Source organism: Myripristis murdjan, chromosome 10 (assembly GCF_902150065.1).
Source record: "Myripristis murdjan chromosome 10, fMyrMur1.1, whole genome shotgun sequence".
Classification (NCBI taxonomy): domain Eukaryota; kingdom Metazoa; phylum Chordata; class Actinopteri; order Holocentriformes; family Holocentridae; genus Myripristis; species Myripristis murdjan.
The window spans coordinates 4,963,311-4,986,675 of NC_043989.1; the positions used below are offsets into that span (position 1 = coordinate 4,963,311).

At 41.6% G+C, this 23,365-nt stretch overlaps 2 protein-coding genes across 3 annotated transcripts; one reads left to right on the top strand and one right to left on the bottom strand.

Moving 5' to 3' along the window:
- Window positions 1–1,354: 1,354 nt before the first annotated feature.
- LOC115366789 (leptin receptor overlapping transcript-like 1) lies at window positions 1,355–8,024 on the bottom strand. 2 transcript variants are annotated; one of them, XM_030062419.1, is made up of 5 exons: window positions 7,893–8,024; window positions 6,319–6,394; window positions 5,900–6,086; window positions 4,565–4,677; window positions 1,355–2,034 (listed from the first exon to the last, which is right to left on the bottom strand). In XM_030062419.1, coding segments are annotated over exons 1-5 (393 nt in total). In that variant the 5' UTR covers window positions 7,909–8,024; the 3' UTR covers window positions 1,355–2,033. The 2 variants fall into 2 exon arrangements, with proteins under 2 accessions (XP_029918279.1, XP_029918278.1); XM_030062418.1 differs by having other exon boundaries at window positions 1,357–4,677.
- A 1,566-nt stretch (window positions 8,025–9,590) lies between these two features.
- Window positions 9,591–22,903, top strand: srp72 (signal recognition particle 72). Its single transcript, XM_030062404.1, has 19 exons — window positions 9,591–9,746; window positions 11,496–11,616; window positions 11,772–11,892; window positions 12,586–12,729; window positions 12,924–13,035; window positions 13,131–13,162; window positions 14,276–14,400; window positions 15,159–15,216; window positions 15,377–15,508; window positions 16,311–16,439; window positions 16,694–16,766; window positions 17,395–17,459; window positions 17,654–17,749; window positions 17,996–18,099; window positions 18,502–18,579; window positions 19,218–19,355; window positions 19,478–19,515; window positions 20,492–20,651; window positions 21,767–22,903. The coding sequence occupies exons 1-19, from the start codon at window positions 9,647–9,649 to the stop codon at window positions 21,945–21,947; spliced, it is 2,007 nt and encodes a 668-aa protein (XP_029918264.1). The 5' UTR covers window positions 9,591–9,646; the 3' UTR covers window positions 21,948–22,903.
- The last annotated feature ends 462 nt before the right edge of the window (window positions 22,904–23,365 follow it).

Below are 23,365 nucleotides of genomic sequence, written 5' to 3' on the forward strand. Positions count from 1 at the left end.
GTAATTGAGTGAAATGGGGAGTCGTGGGTGGGTCAGTTAGATGTCAGAGTGTACCTCACGGAAAGTTTCAAATTTATTGTGTTTTCTCAAACGGAAAACCGATGATGGAGCTAATATTCCTCCGAAAGCTTCTAACATCATCTGCAGATTTAATTCGGGTTAAATTAAGAATGAATTTGCCAGGGGAAGAGATGATGCTGCTCACGGATGAAGCAATTTTATATTAATTTATTAATTATTTTATTATTTATTATTATATTATTTTATTAATGTTACAGGCAGAATGTGTAGGGGAAAAAAAAACATAATGTACCCTTAAAAAAATCATTACTAATGTGCCACTAGCAGTGTGTGTGGTTGGTGTGTGTGTGTGCAGAGACCCTGCCCTCTGCCTGGGTTCTCTTGTTTTGCTAAGCTCGGGACTCTTCTCGGCGTCGGCTTTTGGGCAACAGGTGTGTCGCTCCCAGCCAATCACAGCGCAGCACAGTGACAGATAGATAGCACCACATCCAATAGGAAGCTGCAAAGCTCGTTCCACAACAAGAGCGAATCTCGGCTTGGCTTTCACCTGCGGGCAAGCACCGAGGGAGAGGAGGAGGATGAAGAGCGACGTGCTGTTGGCCTGTTCTCCCAGGACGGCGACGTTACACTTTGGGCGGTCATTTCATTCCGTCGCCGTCCTAGGAAATTAAAACTCACTGCTGACGGTTATCTTGGCCAAGGAGGAGAGGCCAACTTTGAATGTTGTGTTTACAAACCACAACGACAAATCCTACTCATTCTGCCTGTAGAGAACAAATTATAACAGGCTTTTTTTCATTAAAGAGAAAATATTTGGTGGAAAATTCATCTTATGGGCCTCGACTCATTTCTGAGAGAAGACAGTGAGGCTTGAAGGTTCAGAAAACCTTGTTAGACTGTGATGCTGTCTCAAAAAACATGAGGTAATGGTAATGTGAAAAAAAAATTGGATAAAAACGTCCACGAACTGGTGTGTGACGTCAGTAAACGTACATCAACAGGATTCCCCTCTGTGGATGAAAAAAAAAATAAACGTTTGAACCAGATTGCTGAAAATCAGTGTGTGTGTGTGTGTGTGTGTAAAATCCCCACTTCTGACAGAAACGATGAGCCTCTCCAACTTCAGTTTCCCTCTCTCTGGTAACGGGCTGATTTCCCCCCGAGGGGCAGAGCGCCGCTTCGCAACACCAGCCAGCTCGGCTAAGTGGGGCACGCAGATTAATATCAGATAAGCTCGTTTTCCGTGAAGCCTTGAGAAAACCAGCGAGCCTAAGCCTGTTTGACGGTGCCTTCTGAACAAAGGAGGTGCATTTTAAAATCATTCAAAGGAGAGGATGTTCAAAAATGGCGTTTATTTAAAAAAAGAAAACCACCATGCGGACTTCTGCCTCTGTAACACAAAAGTTGTAGATAGAAAATGGCGTTGGACATCTACACAAAGCGTCCGATAAAAGAAATAAATAAAATAGTCTCCCGGATCTGTGAAAGAACATAATAATAACAATAATAATAATATTAATAATAATAATAATAATAATATCTCTCTGGAAAAGAAAACACAGACGAACCCATCCGACAACTACAGACCAGATTTTGTTTCGCTGGGGACTTTACATCGAGCTACAAAATGACATTTCTGAGATTTGACATATTCGTCTGGAAAAACTCTTGCAGTGTCAAAAGTTTCACACCAACATGGAGTCACTCCGCTCGCCGCCAACATGTACATCTGCAACCAGGAGTGTGTTGCTTTAGCTTCAAGCTGGTATTACACAATATGAAAGAAACATGTCAGTAGTTTAACATTATTTCGATACAACAAGGTAACAATGCTCATTTGCAGCTGGAGCCGTAAAAAAAAAAAAAAAAGGCGCTCTCGTCGTGGTGTTAATACAATCAGTAGCTTCTCGTGCTCTCTGGAAGAACTGGCCCAGAAAAATGAGCCAGACTATTAAAACTCATCAGTGCCTCCACTTCCTGTCAGGTTCTGGTCCAAAATGAGAAATCTGTCATCTGGGGAGGGGAGAAAAAAAAAAGAAGAGGGAGAACTACTGGTAAGAAAATGAACAAATGATGGTTCTTTCCTGCAAAGTGGAGAAGGTCTGAGCTGAGAAAATAATTATGTTAAGACTTAATCTGATGTATTTTAGATTCAGGTGTCCCACTCACTTCAGCAATTTGATTAAATTATTATTAATTTCTTTTATTCTGCAGGAGAATGTGGGCATAACATGAACACTGTGAAAAAGAAACAATATGTTTGGTAAATAACTGTTATTTTTTTAATTAATTAATTAATTTAATTTAATTGAGGCTGATTTAATTCCACTATTTGTCAGTCTCTTGTCCGATGAATCTATTCAATTTCCTGTCTGCAATTAAAATTTTTTAAAACATTTCAGAAAGTGCCTGACCTGTGGGAACCCTGCAGATTGTGAATCATATTGTATAATTGTTGGAAATGCGGTTTCTTCACTTAAATGCCAATAAAGTTTGTGGAAGTGAGATAAAGCGTGAACTTGAGGTAATGACTTGTGCCATTTAAGAGCAGAACCCTCAGTCTTGTCTCTGCGTCTTCCAGAGAGCACATATTCCAAGATAACTGTGCCATCCATAACAAACAAACAAAACAAAAACAAAACAACATCGGTAACAAACATCGGCTCAACACTCAGCCGTCCTTCCAACAGACCCACAGTGCACGGACACGGGAGCAGCAGACGCCTAATTCCTTGCTTATCTTGCACTTAATGCAGTTACATGTAACAGCAAACTGGAAGGAAGGCTGCACCTGACTTCTGACACACACATTTCCCTCACACAGGCCGAGAGCATGACAGCACAAACTTTCACTGAAAACAAGTTGAGAAAAAAAAACAAACAAACATGAAAGCATTTTCCTAATGTGAGAAGAAGTGATGGTGCGTGTGCTCAGTCTGGATCTGATGTGCTTTTAGGGAAACATTTCATAATGATGCCAAGCTTACATTCCAAAAAAAAAAAAAAAAACTGCTGGCTTTGTTTTCTTTGAGGGGGTTGGAGGTAAACAGTCACATTTTAATGCTTGAGGGCCATTAGAGCTTGACCAAGCCTTGGCCATAAGCAGCCCAGGTCTCAGCTTGGCTATGCTTCCCACCGGGCTAATCCCACACTAACCAGCTGCTGCTGGATTTTCACGCGTTCTCAGCCTCGCTCGCTGGATCGAGTCGAGGTCGAGCTCACAAAGCTTCACTTACAGCAAGGTGGAGAGCTGTCCTGTGCAAAACGCCGGGCAGGACGCGGCAAAAAAAAAAAAAAAAATTAATTAATAAATAAAAAAAAGCAGCCTGCCTCGAGTCGGCAAAAATGGCCAAGTCATTTTAATTTGATCCCTGGCCTGCGTGGTGAGGGACAAATGATCCGACTCCTCTGGGTGCCGTTTGTTCCTTCTCACCACATCGAGTTTGTTCCAACACAGAAGTGACAGCAGCATGCAGAGGAGACAAGCGCTCGCACTCAACAGCATCCCCAGAAATAACAGGCATGTGACAAGCAACAAAAAGCCAAAAAAAAAAAAAAGAGAGAGAGAAATAAATAAAGAAATCACATTGCTGCAAAACCAACTGCTCTGAATCACATTTACACAGGTGCAAGGGTGGAGAGGAAGTGTAGGGATTGTGGCAGTAACTGACTAAGTCCTTCACATATTGATCAGCACAAAATTAATGCCAAATTACACAGCTTTCTGATGGCGGCATTATTCAAAGAAAAAAAAAAAAGCAGAAATGTGACAAAATCTGCATGCAATTAGCTGAGGTTTCACCGTTTTACTGTGATAAAACAAAAGCAAAATGACTGTTTCCACCTGATCCGGCTCCTCATTAGAGCTTAGAAAGATCCTCGCTGAATGGAAACTCTGTTTTTTTTTTTTTTCCAAAGTGTGAGCGGTGAAACCGAAGCTAATACCGCGCAGGTTTTCAGTCAGTTTTCTGCTGATTCACACTCAGCACCTGGACGGGACGTGCACACTCATCTCTGCCGTCTGGCACGGAAGAAGCTCCCAGGCTTTTTCACAGAAAATCTACTGAACAGGAAATGGAGGTCAGGCAGCTGGGACCCTGTTCTTTTGGTCATATCAGGTCTTTTCTATTTTTTTTTTTTTTAAACATTCATTTGGATTTTTTTTTTTCTCTACACGTTTGCACAGATAACATGAGCAGTTTTGATCTACATTCATCAGCTTACAATATTCAAGATGTAAGCGGATGCACGGATCAAGAGAAACCAGGAAGCAGAAGAACATGGGAGTTAAATGAAAAAAAAACCCAACTGAGGGGCAGCATTTTCCATCCAACTTGTGTCAGTTTTTCTTTAAAAAAAAAAAAAGAAAAGAAAAAAAAAAGAAGAAGAAAAAATTAAAGTATTGCACTGGTTTTGTGTGAGTCTATGGATGGGCGGCCATATAAATAACAACAACAAGAACCAAACAGTAATACCAATAATAATTAGAATGCTAATAATAAAAACAGTTCAGACTAAAGTCCCCCGTCCCGCTGCGGTTTACCACTGCTGCCAACTGAAGTCGTCGTTGGATCCGAAGACCAGGAAGAAGCCCAGGATGGTCCCGAAGATCACTACGTTACCCGTTAGCACGAGGGCACACGCGCCCCAGGCGATCTGCAAATCAGAGTTAATTATTCATGTTAACAAATGCCGCTCCGTTCTGCCAGTCAGCAGCGCATATTTAGGCCAAAAACTAGTGGGATGTCAACAAGGCTATTTTACAGCATCATTTAAATACATTTCAGGATGCAGCAGCGTGGGGGGAGATCAGCACCAACCAGCAGCCAAATAAATACGGGTAAACTGTTCAAATCCTGTAGCTGCTGCATTTATCCACTCTGTCCGGTGGCAAAGCATCACTTTTTTGAATTTCACGATTTCTTAGATGATTATTGTATTGGGTTTCCCTCTCTAAGCGGCTGTGCGTTTATCTGATCTGCTTGTGATCCGTGTGAGGCTTCATGTCATCTGGAGCTTTTTAACCACAGAGAATCAAACCAGCCACTCGCCTCTGGAGCAGAGACAGAAGTTATAGGTGGTTTTTAAAAAAGGGAAAATCAAAAACACATCCTTTTTTTTTCAGCCATGCTATGCACTTGTGTTTTCTAAAATACCACAATCTTAAATTTGCATATTTTCAACAGTTTCACTTCTGTTTTCGTTTGGTTTGTGGAGCACTTTGTGTCCTTCCTTACCCTATAAAATGAACCTGACTTGACCTGGGTGAAAATGCTAAAGCCTATACTGCACATTTGGATCCACCAGCCACTGTCTCAAATAAGTAAATAACTTACAAGTCACAAGGAAGTGACGTTTTGAGGTGTCTTGCTGCTGTAATTGAACATTTTTCTGGTTGCAAGAGGATGCTTTAGTAAAACATAATGCAGGGAGGGACTGTTCAATAATGTGAGTGTTGGACCAGAATGCACATAATCTTGAGCGGGCAGAAATTCAATAATCTTATAAATGAATCTGTTCAATCTGCCCGGAAACAACTATGGCATCTTGGGAAAAAGAAACAGGGTTTTTGTGGATGAACACACCCAACAATGCCACGTGCACCATGCTGTCACTTTGACATTATTGGCTGGAATTGACTGGAAATTTTAAGTGCGTCTTGACGTGCACCATGATGTAACTGCAAAAAAACACCGCTTTCGAGAAGGTCAAATTAACGCCATGTTGATATAGAAACCTGGCATTTACTGCTGAATAGGTCTATGTTGTTAATATATGGATAATTACCTTTGTAGGTTTCCTATCATGAGGCAGCAGTCTACTACAACACCGTGCTGCTCTTTACAGTTCACTAAAGTGTGTTAAAAAGCTCGCTTACTACTTCAGCTCTAGCGAAGATGATGGGCAGGCCGAAGGCTGAGATGACGATGCCCGTCGTGAGGAATATGGCCAGCTCTTTGCAGGCGTTGCTGGCCGAGTCTGTGTCGTCCACCACCCTCCGCGAGATGCAGTAAGGGATGGGGGAGAGGATGTAGAAGAAGAGCAGGAACAAGGGCCAGTATTTGCTGCACAGGGACGGAGAGACAGAGACAAACCGTGAGCGGCGTTCCTCATAACGGCGAGGATGTACGTCAACTAACTGACTAACTTCACAGAGGCGAGAGATACGCCCCCGTGATGTTTTACTCTCACGCTGCCACTCTGTGGCGCCGTCGTGACGGCCGAGAGGGAAATGAGATCGGATAATGAGGGTCAGATCTGTCACATAATTCGGCTTCGAGTGACGCTGATACGTACTCGTACACGGGAAGGGCACATCCGAGCATGAGGAACATGAGGCCGATGGCTCCTCCGAAAGACAGGCTGATCAGAGCTGGAGGAGACAGAGGGGGGAGGGAAATTAGCACAGACAATGATTACTTGTAATTCTGTATGAGTGTGTGTGTGTGTGTGTGTGTGTGCGTGTGTGTGTGTGCGTGCGTGCTGGGTGAAATATAGCAATGCACAAACACAGCAGCAAGATCTGTGAGCTGTTTGTGACCGGAAAAGGGCGTGAAATGAAAGTCAACCACCAGGAAGTCTGTCAGTCACCTCTGTATTCCTGCACTGATCTCACACAGACATACTTACTGTACACACATACACAACAAATACCTTTAATGCACTGTTTGCATAGTTCCCACTTTTTTGTATTTATATACATTTTTTAATCTAGTTTTTAAATTGCAAGTCAAAATTCTTATCTTTTTTTCCTTTTAGTTATTTTTTTTCCACATATCCGTACATATGTGTGTGTTTATTTCTTATTTAGCAATGTAAACATATGTTTCCCAAGCCAATAAAGCCCAGGGCTGAATGATACATCAGTCATATTTTTTTTTCTCTAGATATGAACAATATTAATACCTCAAAAGGCAACAATATGGACGGTATCGTGTTTAGTAACTTCATTTTCTACACCCAATTGGCATTATTAAGCTGTTTTTTGAAGAATGCTTGATTTCCACTGTTGCTACACTTAACACTTCAAGTAAATGTGAACCCATAGTCTTGTCAGATATCGTATCGCTATCGAGATATCTGGCATAAATATCGCGGTATGAAATTTTGTCCATATCGTGCAGCCCTGCTTTGAACTTAACAGAGAGAGAGAGAGAGAGAGAGAGGAATCAAGGGATGTGTGTGTGTGTGTGTGTGTGTGTGTGTGTGTGTGTGTGTGTGTGTGTGTGTGTGTGCAGCCCCTCAGTAGTGTCTGTGGCAGCAGGGCCCCAGGCTCATGCTCGTGGCTGAGGAAAAGCATGTCACCATCATGTGATGAATCAGCCGATTTCACATGCAGCCTGATCAGTAACCTGCGTGGCTCTGCGGGGATTATGTGAAACCCGCTAACAGCATTGCGGTAGTACAGGCAGCAGGGGTGTCTCATATCCAAAAATCACATGTGACAGATTACCAGGCTCAGTAAACGTGCAATCCCAATCCTCAACATCAACCCAGTGATGCTGCGGCTAGCATAAGTTAGCTTAGTAACTACTGCGTTGTTGCAGCGCTGACAGGGACATTTGTCACCTCATTCGGTTTCATATGCGGGATTAAAAGGCTGAAACTATCTAAGTGGCTAACGATGGAGGTGGATATTTAATTGGCAGAGGCTGGTGGCCGCTAAGCTACCCAGCCTTCTGGCTACTCGGCTAATGCTCAGGACTGTGAGAGCTGGCCTTGCGGCTAGTTCACGTTCACGCTAGCTTGGCTAAGAGCACAGCAGGCACCATCTATCAGCGGACAAAAAATAAATATGTCACAGTTGAATGAGATGCAATGGGACTCAGTTCTGTTCTGCCGGGAAGAAAAGGAGACCGCCATTCGCTTACCTTTAATCCCGGCCATTTCTCCTGGACAAAAGCTTGACACACAAGCCCTCGAAAAACGACAACAATGCCCCCTCCTCCTCTGCTAGCTACCGCAAGCCCACAGCCTGCGTGCCCGCGCTGCCTTCATGGCCCGTCGCAATCCGGAACACCGCGAATCTACCTCACACGAACAAAATCAATCAATAAATTAAAAAGTGATGATTGAATGACCGAGTGTGCAGTGTTATCATTTGATGGTGAAATGTGGTAACGTTATACACACCGTGTTTGGTTAGTAAGTTCACTGAAAAAAAATAAATAAATAAACGTCTATTTTTTCGTTAGATAGATAGATAGATAGATAGATAGATAGATAGATAGATAGATAGATAGATAGATACTTTATTCATCCCGCAGGAAATTCACATTTTTTGCAGCAGTATCCACAGATTACAGATTAAGTAAATAAAAAAATAGAAATAAAGAATAAGATCTAAGTACAACAGAATAAGATCTGAGTACAACAGAATAACCTAAGTACATCCAGTGTGCAAAAAGCAATGTGCAACAACAACAACAACAAAAAAAAAAAAAAAACAGAAAAAAAAAAGAAAAAACCGTGTGCATGGGTGTATAAAATGTGCATAGAGGTAGGTCAATGTGCAAATTTAGAAGAAATATACAGTATACACATGATAAATAGCAGTAAGCAATAACACTATAAACAAGGATTATAAAAAGATAGGAATGTGAACAATTTCAACAGAAGTATTAACAGTTAAACAGAAGTAATAACAGTTAAACAGCAGTGGAAAATGCCTCTCCCAAATAAATATATACAAAAAAGAAAGAAAGAAATATGTAGTTTACTTTTTAAAGTAAGACATCTACGTCCACAGCCTGCTTTTGTTAGTGTCCGGACAATTTACACTGAAAACGTGCCTAGTTGTATTTAACACCTTGATAATCGAAAGTCCGCCTTTACGAGGAGACCTGAAGGCATCGCACTCACAGATAACCCGAGCCTGCGCTGCAACACAAGCGAAACAAAGTCAATTATTTTGTTGTGTTTAATCCCAGTCTTACACTAAATTACAACTGCAATGAGTTAGGATTAGTAGGATAATTCATCCTGCAAAAAAAAAAAACAAAAAAAAAAAAAACGGTTAAGCCGAGTTACATAAATCGATTTTTGTAGGTGATTGATGAAACTCAAAACGCTTTCATTTACATCCACAACACCCCTTAACTTAACTATTTACATTGGCACTAAATTAATTAATGGCGCGTTAATAATTTCATAGGGATTAAAGTTCAAGATTGGTTAGGTTATTTTCCACTGCTGTTTAAATTATTAATACTGCTGTTTAAATTGTTCATATTTCTATTTTTTTTTTTTATAATCCTTGTTTATAGTGTTTATATTGCTTCTGCTATTTATCATGTGTATACTGTATATTTCTTCTAAATTTATACACCCATGCACACGGTTTTTTCTGGGGTTTTTTTGTTGCACATTGCTTTTTGCACACTGGCTTGTACTTAGATCTTATTCTGTTGTACTTAGATCTTATTCTTTTTTTTTTTCATCTTTTTTATTTTATTTAATCTGTAATCTGTGGATACTGCTGAAAAACTGTGAATTTCCTGCGGGATGAATAAAGTATCTATCTATCTATCTATCTATCTATCTATCTAGATTTATCCTCCACCCGGAAGTGTAAACCTCCTCATCCTGATGTGCTTCCGCCAGCCTCAGGACCCATGCAGTGAAAATGGCGAGTGGAGGGGGCTCAGTCGCTTCACTGTGGACCGAAGTGAACCGCTGCGGGCAAAACGGAGACTTCACACGGGCGCTCAAAGCCCTGAACAAAAGTAGGAAAGCCACGCCGTCACTTTTAGGTCTAATATCGGCTGCTGTTGGATTAAAAAATCAGCCTGTAGCTCTGACCATCCGGATATAACGGGGCGGCTCGCAGGCTAGCCTAGCAACAGCTGTTAGCATGTTGCTAGGCTAACGGCAGTTGGCCGGAGAGTTGGCAAAATATTACAACCAGAGTTTTGACCACCGCCGTGTATCCTGGAGCAAAGACAGCGGATGACCTACTTGTGCCGTGATCCTGGGTTGATTTTGTAGATTAAGAATAAATAGAGAATATCTTGTGTCAGAAATGTGCCGTCCTTATTGACTAGTGACGTGTCCCTACCGGCTAACATTAACCTGGACGGGCCAGCCGGTCCCTCATCACTTCACTTGACCTGCTGGAAACCTGGCTTTAGTGAATCATATAAATTATGAGATAAATCAGTTATACTTTCAAGGGTATCGCGATTCTTTTTTGTACGAGTTTTTAGTCGATGTTTGCGATTTAAAGTAAAGATAATTGTGTTTAGAGGACCTAAAGAAACCGCTTGTATTTGTGTATTATTTGTGCATTTGCAAGTAAAACTCATTTTTCTATAAACACAGTAATAAGGACTGAGACCCACTGGTGGCTGCTGTCACTCAGGTACACTGGCAGTCTGTTACAGCTGCTGCAAAGAGTTTACATGGCAGATAACTTAAATTTAAAGCCTAATTAGATTAATTGGTTGTTATTAAATGTCAAACAGGACTGACTCTTAGTTCCTGACGAGCTGACAGCCAGGAGACAGGGGATTTTCACATGTCAGTGATGTGGGTGAATACATATGGCAAATTGTCCCGCTGAACTGACTCAGAGTTCTTTTTTTGCTTATTTATTTTGTTTTAATTTAGTCACAAATCAACAACTCAGCACAAACAAGTTTAATGTCAGTTTTTTGTAAGGGGTTTGCAATAGAAAGCTTTGTTTGCAGTGTAAGCTCGTACTGCTCCAACGGCCTGCTGCCGAGCCCAGCCAGTTTACTGTCTGTCAGAGGCTGTAGAGGGTGAAGATACTGTCATATGAAGACAGGTGACCCAGGGAGTCCGTTGGTGTAAAGCATGTCATGCCCAGTTGTCAGCAAGGCGACTAAATATCACTCCAAAGTTATATTGGCGAGCATGGCTATTTTCAGAGAGCTCCCTTGTCCTCTGACCTCCAGATGTGTGAATGAAAATGGGTTCTCTGGGCAGCCACGGCTCTCCCCTTTGCAGACATGCCCACCTTCTGCTAATCCCATGCAGTTTGGGACAAAAATCATGCAGTCCAAATGTGTTCTTGTGGCCTGTTGTAAAATGGTGTATTTGTGCAGACTGGGGCCTAAACAGTCTTGGAGTTGCATCAGCTGGCTTTGACTGGAAAGCTGAGACTCTTGTGGATTCAATGAGCCACATTTGATTCATGTGTTATGATGTTGGCCCCCATAGCAGCCATTTCACTGCAGTCAGAGCATTTTTTCAAACTTGACATCAGTGTATGAAATGACATTGTGGCCTTTGGGATATTGACAATTCGAAAAACTCACAATAAACTGTAATATTGAATCTCAGTACTTGTAGAATTGCAATACTCAAGAATCGCAAAACATATCGTCCCAGCCCTACTCCTTTTTCATGCAGTCCATGAAATCCCAGTGTTTGACATGTCTGCTGTTGGTACAAGTCATTAGTAATGGGTCCTGTCATGTAACATTGCATGTTTGTCTCTTTCTCTGTTGCAGTTTTGCACGAAGTCAAGGACGATGTGACGGCTCTTCACTGTAAAATCGTATGCCTTGTTCAAAATGGCAGCTTCAAAGAGGCGCTGAATGTTATGAACAGCCATTCAAAAGTGCTGGGCAGGTGTGTAGTGAGCTTTCTGGTTAATCACTGTGATATTTTGTGGCCACTTACAATTTAACAGTATCATAATCAGGGCATCATTCTTGCAGTGTTACTATGATCCCTTACCCAGTGTAGTAAACCTCTTCCTTTTGTCATGTCTGTTCTTTCCTCAGTGATGTTGTATTCGAGAAGGCGTACTGCGAGTACCGGCTGAACAGAGTAGAAAGTGCCCTGAAGACCATTGAAGGTGCTTCAGAGCAGACAGACAAGCTGAAGGAGCTCTACGGTCAAGTGGTGAGGCGGCTTGGCCAGAATTTGATTACAAGGAGCAGAGTTGCTGCCCACCAGCCTCACTGTTAATGTGAAATGTGAACGCACAAAATTTGTGTAATTGAGGTTTGACTGCCATGGATTTGAAGACCAATTACGATATTTGTTGGCTCAAAGTCGCTGATAGTCAGTATTTGTGCTGATATGCACTACTGTTAAAGCAGATGGTAATAGATAAACTGCCAGTATGCAGTGTTCATCTAACAGGTGTATTTTGTCAGGGTGGAAAACCCTGTCAAACAGCATGTAGATCATGACAAACTAAAGAAAAAGTCAACTGAAATTCTGGATGATATTACTACAAGTAATAATGATTATAGAAATAAAGATATTCATATGCACTTCATGAACTATGAACTTTGATCAAACGTTGCATTAGCATCTGTTCACATTAAAGGCTTGTCATAAACAACGAGAGTAATATTGCTAAATTATATATACAAATATGTAATCAATTAATATACATCTTATAGGGATCTCTATTATTTATATGCTGATAATGGCCCTGTATGTCAGCCGGATGATACAGCTGTGTAAAATGTAACAAGAGCCTGAGCCTGTGGCGTTTTCACTCTCTGTGTTGTGACAATCTAAAGACCCTTGCCTCTCTCTCTCTCTCTTTCTCTCTCTCTCTCGCTCCCTCTTTTCACCGGCCAGCTGTACAGACTGGAGCGCTACGACGAGTGCAAGGCCGTGTACACGGATCTGATCCGAAACTCCCAGGATGAGTACGAGGAGGAGAGGAAGACCAACCTCGCTGCTGTGGTGGCCGCGATGAGTCAGTGGGAGCAGGCCTCTCCGGTCAGTGCTGCTCAGCTCTGTGGCACTTTAACATTGTGTTGATGCAGAAGGCAGCTGCAGGGGTTTATGGGTAGAGGACGAATGTTGACATGTGATAACCAGCACTTCCTCATTCCGGGAAAGTCTGATATAAGAACATGAAGTGAGGGCAAAAGCACCACGTGGGCTGATGTGTTGTTGTTGTTGTACTGCAGGACAGTCTGGGCCTACCTGAGTCTACATACGAGCTGTGCTACAACGCGGCCTGCACTCTGATTGGCCAGGGCCAGCTGACAGAGGCCCTCAATAAACTTCGGCAAGCAGAAGGTCAGACGCATGTTACTGTGCCATGCTTCTGTGGTCGCTGATTTGTGCCTCTGTCATTTTTGTAAACTGATTGTTCCTTTCTCTTGTTTTTTCAGAGGTTTGCAGAGTTTCCCTGGCAGATGATTCTGTAAGTGCTGCATTCATTTTCTGAATATTTAAGTTTAAGTGGAAGCCAGCCAGGTTTCCTCCATTTCCTTGGAAGTCAGTAAATTGACTTGCATTATTTATTTTACCATATGTTTTTGTGGACAGATCAGGAAGATCAACAGCAGAGTAGTGAAGTATTTATAAATTACTGGGTTGCTGTACAAATATGTAAAGTCTGGAATTGTTTGGATAATATAATTTTGTCATTTCCAGCTTTTAGTCATTTGGAAATAGCACAAAGAAGTTTTGAAATATGAAACATACTGTTGTTTTATCCCAGTATACATCTGCCATCATCTGACATATTACACATTTTTTTGTGAGGAATAATACTCATGCACAGAGAGATAAATGTGTAGTGCTGGGCAGTTTATCAATATTATATCAATATTGTATAATATATGAGACTAGATATCGTCCAGGATTTTGGATATCATAATATAGTGATATAGTGTAAGTGTCGTCTTTTCCTAGTTTTAAAGGTTGCATTCCAATAAGGTGATGAACTCATTAGATTATTCTAGCTGTTCTATTATTTACTTTTACCTACGTAGTTATTATATTGGCATTACTGATGATTATTTATCAAAAATCGTATTGGGTAAATATTTTGTGAAAGCACCAGTAGTCACCCTCACAAGATCGATATCGAGGTATTTGGTCAAAAATATTGTGATATCTGATTTTGTCCATATTGCTCAGCCATAATACACTTTACTTGAGGCAGAATGACTGAAATGAATGAATGCAGATAATCCAGGTCATCACCCAAAATCTTGAAATAACCAGAAATTAAGGTCTGGAAAAACTCCAGAAGTTTGAATTAGGACTTGAATTCCTGAAACCGGTTTTTGAGATGCTGGCAGGGACGTGCCGGTCCGGCAGAAACACTGGCATGACAAGAATCAGCAGATGGAGCGCTCGGCTCTAGCTGAATGTTTCTCAGAAGCGGGCCCATGTGTTTTGTGTTTAGCCGATAGGAAACAGTGCCAGTGCATGTAATCAGCTCCCCATGTCTGGCTCCTGTGCTGATGACTCTCAGCTCTTTATTTTTCCAGAGATAACACTGACGTCCCTGGTTTGTTTCTCGCAGGATGTGACCGAGGAGGACATTGAGTCGGAGCTGGCCGTCATCCACTCTCAGATGGCCTACATCATGCAGTTACAAGGCCGGACAGAGGAGGCGTTGCAGCTCTACAACCAGGTCATCAAGCTCAAGTGAGTTCATGTCAGCTGTGCTCGTCACGTCCAAAGTCTTGTCTGATAAACACAAAGCAGACAAACAACAGCTGCTCTGAGTGCAGCCGAGGTTAAATTGGTGTTGCAGACCTTTGTTTTATGTCTGGAGCTAATGATTATTTTCATTGTTGATTAATCTGTAAGGTATTTTTTGAGAAACTGAATAACCATTTTGTCCATCAGATGGTAAAAAGCCAAATGCAAATCATAAGGCACTAGAGTTTAAACCAGCAGCCAAAGAGCCAAAAGGTTTCCTTTTGTAATGAGAAGAAACAGAGAGGAGCAAATTTCAGCATCTGTGAATCTGTAACCAGCAAATGTTTGGTCATTTTATGTGATAAATAACTAAAAAGAGTATTTTTGGGAGTTTTTTCTTGCATGCTATGAGGCCTAATTCAGGGAGTGTTGTTATCCTGTTTTGTCTGTTGTAAACTTGTGAGACTGCGAAGCTGTGAGGCTGCGAGGCTGTAAACTGTGATATGGGGCCCAAAATAAACTTGAACTTGACCTTGATTGTCAAAACTGAAATCGATTCATTTTCTGCTGATCAAGTAATGCATTGTGTCAGTGATACTTTGTTTTTTAAGAGTCCTCTCATTAAGGAAGGAGATGTGACGGAGTATTTGGATATCAGTCAGTGACTGAAAGTAGCAAAACAGGAACGTGTTTGTATGGAAATGCTGTGGCTTATTACTTCGAAATGCCCTCATGCTGTGATTGTTGTGGTTTGATTGCAGGCCATCAGATGTGGGGCTGCTTGCTGTGACAGCCAACAACATCATTACAATTAACAAGGTGGGTAGATGACAAACTGGGCAAAATAAACATCAGCATACTCACATAATTATAAGGTCTGCTTTATTTCCATATCCTGTTCAATCTCAAAATTCAATTGGCAGGGGAAAAGCTGTTTTGATGCTGCTGTTATGGAGATGAACCCTGTTTGTTCTTGCAGGACCAAAATGTGTTCGACTCGAAGAAGAAGGTGAAGCTGACAAACGCTGACGGCGTGGAATATAAACTAGCCAAGAAGCAGCTGCAGGCCATCGAGTTCAACAAAGCCCTCCTGGCCATGTACACCAACCAGGTAGAGCTGTAGCTGCACAGCCGAGTCAGTAAACACAGTTTGAAGTGAAGTTTGTGAGCTTATCACTGTGTTGTAATGATCACAGCGGATGATGAATCTTTGGTAGGTCGAGCATAGCAAAATAAACTTGTCCTCAGTCTGTCATGTTTATCCTCAGCCACTTTACTTGCTAATAATTTCAAAAAGCAGGTGGCCCGACACGCTTGCATCTGGCCATTATAGGAACAATCAGCAAACAGTGCTGCTTCCCAGCTCTCAAACATTTAACATTAAATATTCAAACATTCAGAATCCGGACAGCCCAGCTGGTGTGTTCCTGTCAGAATAACAACTTTTATACTGCTACTCTGTTTTCCCCATCGGTTGCTGTTGTTGTAAACACTCAGCTGCACACAAACCATGATACCCCACACTTTTTAAGTTTAAAAACATGTAATTACAACAAATTCAGCTATGTTTTTTGCACTTGGTGAACAAAGCGGTTCTGGTGAAGGGGGCACAGAGTTGCCTGGTGCTCAGAATCTTAAATTCCAGCTCTGATCATGATGATCATGATGACCAGGATCTCTCTCTGACTTGGTCTGCTGAGATTTCTTCCATAGTTTTTTTCCCTAGTGGAAAACCGATTAGCTTATATAAGATAGTTAGCTTATCTTATGTCCTTGCTGTTGTATTTCCTGTGCTTTGTTTTGTTTCTTCTGTGTTCTGGCTCACTAAATAGGCTCATTTTCCATCCTTAGAGACCTGTATGTGATGAAGAGCTATATAAATAAATCAAATTGATCTTTTCTGCCTCCAACAGGCCGACCAGTGCAGGAAACTGTCCTCCAACCTTCAGTCTCAGAACCCGGGTCACCCACGGCCGGTGCTCATCCAGGTCGCCCAGCTGTGCAGGGAGAAGCAGCACAGCAAGGCCATCGAGTTGCTGCAGGTACCATCAGCAGCCCTGATTTACTTCCCAAACAGTTTTAAATAAGCCCTCTGTGTTTTCCGCATCCTCATGTTTAAAGCAAGGCAGGAAGCTGCACAGCTCCTCTCTTTTACGGCTCTCTGTCTCCCTAAACATTTGCTTCCACAGAGTCGAGCCTGTTTAGTCTGTAAAATCAGACTTTGCAGAATCATTTGTTGTCCAGCTGGTGAAAAATGCTAGAATTATAATGATGGTGTTTTTTCCTTCTTTTTCAGCAATTCTCAGATCAACATCCAGAAAGTGCATCTGGTATCAAACTGACAATGGCACAACTGTATTTGACTCAAGGTATTGGTGTGTTTTATTTGTTTTATCCTCATAAAGAAGGATGTTGTCTTGGTGCAGGATCCTGCTGTCCTGTGTGGTATTTTACCCAAACCAAGTGCAACACCTTCTCTCCAGCTCCTTGAACTCCACCTGATGAAACCCTTCTCAGGTGAAAAATGTACTTGGTTTTGGTGAAATAAATACAAGGTGCAGCCGTACACTGTGCGGGCATCATTATTTAAAGACACATTCTGCGAGGGTTGGGCACAGTTTGAACGTTTGGATACTTGTTTCTGTTTCCATGACATTCTTTTAAATACTCTTTTATCAAATAGAAGCACATTTCTTTGCCTAAAAGCATATTTCTCTGTATTATTTGTACACCCAGTGAAATGAGAACACACTGAGCTGATTCCTTTAGCAAGAGGAATATGAGTTATAGTAAGACTTTAAGTTTAGAGGAATTTTGATACATTAGAATTAATATTGATACCAAAATTAGTGCTGATAGTATTTTATCCAGTCGTAATTTCTTGTTATTTCTTTTTAATAACCGTCTGGAACTATGTGCATGATAAAGACTGGCTTTGTCATATCAGATTGGCAGATTGGCAGGGAACTGGTTGTAAAGCTTCTCTTTGGTCTTCAGGTCATGTTACAAAAGCCTGTGACATCTTGAGGTCGATTGAAGATTTTAAGCACAAACCAGGAATGGTAAGCATCTGATATTACAGTATACACAATATTACACCCAAAGTTTTACAGATCTGGCACTTTAATTTGTATTTTCACCTGTTGTCATTTTTGTAGAATAGCACTATTGATTTTTTTCAGTGATTTACCACCTCGATAAAAGCGCATCACCTGTCATCTGCCTTGCTGGCTTCATGTGTCTGTGATTTCCTCAGGTATCAGCTCTGGTGACGATGTACTCCCATGAAGAAGACATCGATAGCGCAATCGACATTTTCAGCCAAGCTATTCAGCACTACCAGTCCAAACAGGTTGGTGTCTTGTTTATATATATATATATATATAATTTTTGAAATGGCATACCTGTTCAGCTAGAACTGCTTGTCACCGTATAAAGAGTAATAATCTGCAACATTTCCAAATGATTGGAGACAACAATGCATGTTGTGGATTATCACTTTAGAGTCAAGGCTTGCAGTGTCTCCTCGGAGGAAAGCACACGCCAACACGCAAGTTCAGGTATCTGAATGTGTTTTCCATTCCCTCCCGCTCATTAGCCCGGATCCGCTACACACTTGGCCCTCGTACGAGAGGCTGCCAACTTCAAGCTGAAGTACGGACGGAAAAAAGAAGCCATTAGTGATCTGGAGCAGCTGTGGAAGTGAGTACAGGCCCGCCAAACAACCCTGCACTTCAACATGTGTCAAATATGTGGAAAAACATGCAGCGCGCCCGGCCTCACGGACACTCTCGCTCACAGCTGGTGTGTCTGCTCTGTTTTTGAGAGCGTATCCGATGTGGATCATGTAGTTGAACTGTGGGACAGTCCAATCAAACTGATTTAGAAAACACATTAACTCAACTGACACTCTGTAAAACTCCTGGAAAAGAAGGCACAGCATACACATTTGATTACACAGCGGGAGAATAAACATCAAATAATGAGTGTGTGTGTGTCGTACAGATGTCTCTAGTTGTTACTGTGGTCAGGACCTTTAACCTTTCCATATTTTGTGTTGTTCCAGTGCAAGTAACAAGTACTTTTTTCCCTTCTGTAATTCAGGCAAAACCCGAGTGACATCCACACGCTGGCACAGCTCATCTCAGCCTATTCCCTGGTCGACACGGACAAAGCAAAATCGTATCCTTCCACATAATGAAATGGTTGAAATGGAGCAAATTAGGGGTGTGACGTTTTTGTACCAAAACCTAAAACTGTGCTTGTATGTTCTTTTTTTTTTTTTTTTTTTTGTATATGTTGTAATGTAAACTGCTTTTGACTAATAATTACATAAAGTCTGGCGTTAAGCTGCCAACAAGGCTTTCTGTTGCTATGTTGGAAAACCCATACAAAACATTGATGTTAAAGTTTTTGTGCTGAATTGTTGGTTTATGACGGCATTTAAAAAAAAAAAAAAAAAAAAACTTTAAGCCTGAGTCAGTTCAGTTTTTCAAAGTGACAGACCATTTGCCATGAGTATTTATCCTCATCAACCAAGTGAAAATCCCCTTTCTCCAGACTCTCAGCTTTTCAGGAACTAAGACAAACTTGTTTGACGCTTCATGATGATGCATCTTTCGGTGCATCTAAATTAGGTTTTGAATTTAGGTCATCTGCCATGTAAACTCATTCCAGCAGCTGTAACAAACTACCGATGCACCTCAGTGACAGCAGCCACTAGTGGGCCTAGATGTCTTTAATGCAGTGTGTACGGAAAACATGAATTTTACTTGCCAGTGCACGAGCGATGATAATGTGTCCTTAGCGGTTTTCTCCAGCCTCAGCAAGCACCTCCCCTCCCCGGACACCATGTCCTTCAACGTGGACGTGGACGAGCTGGAGAACTCCCACGGAGCGAACTACGTCAGGAAGAAGGCGGCCAAGGTCACCGGAGAAAACCTCCCCAAAGAGCAAGGGTAACCCGCCTCACAGCACGCAGAATGTTAGAGGAAGTTTCCTGAGTTTGTTGGTTAACGGCAGACTCAGAGAGGTGGAGGTGAATAAAGTTGATCCTCATCAGTGTGCTTTCTTTTCACAGCCAAGGTGAAATCAAAAAGAAGAGGAAGAAAAAGAAAGGTAAGAAACCGCTTTGACCGATGAATCTGCGGGATATCAAACTTACAGGTCGGAGGAGTTTTTGTTTCTTTGGCCACATGGAGGATCAAATTTAATTTTAAAGCCAGTAATCTCAGTGCCTGGCCAAGTAATATTGAGCCATTGCAACAATACATCATGCCACTGCAGATATATTATGTTCATTTTGTGCTTTGGGGCAATAAATCACTGTTATTGCCCCTTTAGGCAGGGAGTCTCTGTAAAATGTCTTATTATCAGGCCTTAAAAGCCATTAAAAAGTCTTACATTTGAATTTATGAGGTCTTCATTTCCACAAACTGTTTGATCAAATTTCATTCATCTTTCTTTTAATTTCTTTTTGTCAAAATGAGTCAAGCTGTACTGCACAAAACTCTAAACCTACCGCTGAACCTCATACTTTCTTTATACTCACATTCTCCACTTTGCCTGCTGGGAAAATGCCTGTTGTAGATGAACCTAAATCCACTTTTCACTCAGTCTCATATACATACGCATGCACATAAGAAACCAGATTATGCACTTTAAATTCTTGGACTTCCCTGTCTTTTTTTTTAAGTCCTGGTAAGATTGATTCCAGCAGTAGCCTCCTGTCTAAGCTAAAAGAGTCTACTAGAATCATGGACTCGGTAACCGTCGTCGTATTCCTACCTAAAACTGACCTCAGAACAAGACTGAATATGTAATACTTACCTTTACACTTACCTGCAGTGCTCATTTTTCCAGAAATCTGCCTTAAATTTGGGTAAAGTTTATCTTGAATAGGTTCTCAAGCATTTGACACCCAGTTAGGACAGAATCAACAGCCTCTTTGGAGTATTAATGAACTGAAGTTTCAAGTTTTCTTACCCATGGCTGCAGAAATTGTTGCATGTGGCCACAAATATCGTGATATTTGATATCGGATATGGGGTCAGCCTACTCTTCAGTGACTCATTGAGTTTCTCATTCTTTTCAGGCAAATTGCCCAAGAACTTTGACCCCAAGGTGGCCCCTGACCTGGAGCGATGGCTGCCCATGAGGGAGCGCTCCTACTACAGAGGCAAGAAGAAAGGAAAGAAGAAGGAGCAAATAGGCAAAGGCACACAGGGAGCAACAGCAGGAGCTGCCGCCGAGCTGTGAGTAAACTCTCCACGTCCAAGCTGTCAGTCACAATCACTCGCATGTGCACACGGCGCGTGAGAACAGCTATTTGGACACGTTTTCCCTCAGTTGTCTGTTACTGAAACCTGGTAATCAGCGCCGCTAATAGAGGAAAAGCACTGCGATGTCCTTTTGTTGCCCTGCCAATGAATCCTCGCTGGAAATCTCCAGCTGGTGAGCAGAGAAAGCAGCTCATGTTATTTTGGCCAAAATAAAAATTCTGCTCATTCTTAACCCCACTGAGAATTTCCCTCAGTTCGCTGCTGTTTTTTCAATTAAAATTTCAAAATGCCGATGCACGACTTTTTATTGACCCTTTTTGAGCTCTGTCGCTGTTGTCAGAGTTTCAAAACCACATAGCGAAAAAGTTACAGACTCTCTTCATGAAACTTGGATTCAATCTGGACCAATCACAAAAGACAATATATGAGGAGGAGCAGAGGAGTCAGGCTGGTCCTTTGAGGAAGTGTGGGTGTGTTTTCGGTGACGATGTCAGCGAGAAACAGCGGCGCAACAAACTGCAAAACAAAAAATACGCTTTCAGTCACTTCTGTTGGTTCAGCTCTGGCACTCTCATATTGTGATTATGTTTTATTTGTGTGACTGGAGTTAGCTAATGACAGATGGCTGATCCAGTCACCTGCAACATGCTGCTTTCCTTCCAAATGGTTCGAATCCAAACGGTTGTTTTGTGAAGTGAACAATGAAAAGTCAGATTAAGGCTGATTGAGGCTAAAATAACATGCAGACTGTGGAAAAACAGGCTGCATCTGTTTCAGGAAGATGTCTTAGAATATTTTGTTGAATCTTTTTTGCCCTCTTTTGACACCTTCAGTATCGACTGGCTTTTCTGGTTAATCATCAAAGACATTTTCCGTGTTAAGACTCGATTCTCAGAACTCAAAGCAACGTACAAAGAACAGAAGATCAAGAAATTCAAGACCCGCAGTGCATTTCATTGTTTCTCATTTTAAAGTTGCATGAGTTGTTAAATTGTCCATTATTTTGGGAACGAGCTCCTCGTGTGTCTCTCAGCTGTTGACAGATTCTCCACTCGGGACAATAAAATGTTTGTTGTTGTCTCTTGCAGGGATGCCAGTAAGACCGCCAGCAGCCCGCCCACGTCCCCCCGGCCCAGCTCCGCGACCGGATCGGCTCCGGCCGGCGGCGGCAACGTGATCCCCCCTCGCCAGCAGAAACCCGCAGCCTCGGGCGCCACCCGCAAGAAGGCACCACAGAAGAAGAAGAAGGGAGGCAAGGGAGGCTGGTAGTCGGAGGGAAGCGGCGCACGAGACAGAGGGGCCGTGGGATCCACAGGAAGTCACCAAGAAATCATGAGCTCATCTTTTCCTAGTTCCACGTTTGAGTTTCTGTTATTATTTTTTTTTTTTAAACCATCCGTTCAAATGTGTACAAATGTCTTATTTCTTTTCTACGTGTAGCGGTGAGAAACTGGCCTCCTCTGCCCCGCTGCCTCCCTGAGTCGAGGTGTTTTATTTTAAAAGGTACAGGAAGTAAAATGTTAAAACGCCCAAGCCCTCATCTGTGTTTCCTGTTTTTCAAAAGGAGAATTCCACTGAAATGAACCTTTAGGTTGTTCTGCAAAGGACGTTTTCCTATTTTGCCCCGTTTGTGTTTTTTTACTCGAGACTTTTTGAGATGAATGGAGATTAGAAATGCCTGATGTGGGACGTAGAGATTTTAATGGGCAGTCACAGCCACATATACCAATTTCAATTACATTTTCTTCTAATTGTTAAGAAATTGCATTTATAGGCATTCATGGATTACATTTTCCTTGATCTTGATATTTTGAAATTCTGGAAACAACAGAAATGTTTGTGGCTTTTTAGGAAAACAACAGCCTTTGCAAAATAACTTAAATAAGTCTTCACTTTCTGAGGAATTGCCCTTCGTTTTTTTTTCAGTCTGAGTATTAAAATGCCATACTCGGCCTGTGAGCATCAGTTTCCTCGATCTGCCCCTTTACTTTGAATCAGCCGAACTTGTTATTAACCAAAAATGGACAAGCAATGGATGCAAAGTTAAAGAATATTTATTTTTGGATCCCTGCGTTGGTCTCGAATAAACAAACGGATTTTAATTTGAAGTTTTGTCAGTTGCATGTTGTTTTAGGAACAGTAAATCATGAGGAAAGTGCCAGTTTTGGCCAAACACCTGTCCTGTTTTGTTATGTCTTAATAAATAGTGTTCCTGGACAACAGCAGCACTCGTCCCTCGTGTTGTTTGACTTCAGATTCAAGTGTGTGTGTGTGTGTGTGTGTGTGTGTGTGTGTGTGTGTGGAGTGTGATAAAGGAAGACCAAATGTTCAGAAAGGGGTATGAATTCACTTAGTCAAGATTTTTTTTTTACACTGGATTTGGTTGAATTTAGAGAATTGATGCTCATGTTTCTTATAATCTGTCAAAACAGCTTTTCATTACCACTTCTGTTAGGTCGCTTCCTGTCCCACAAAACCCTACCCTGCTGCCTTACTATAAAAATTCCTAATATTATACAGCTCTCACACCAAAACTGTAAGCTCCCCTGGGAATACTCCAGTGATTTCTTCTGGATAAGATAAGAAATATTATCAGAGAGGAGCATATAAACTGAAGTCTTTACAGGATTTTATGTTTGGTTAAGATGCCTTTTTATTTAAATCTGCACCAGACAAATCTAGTTTTG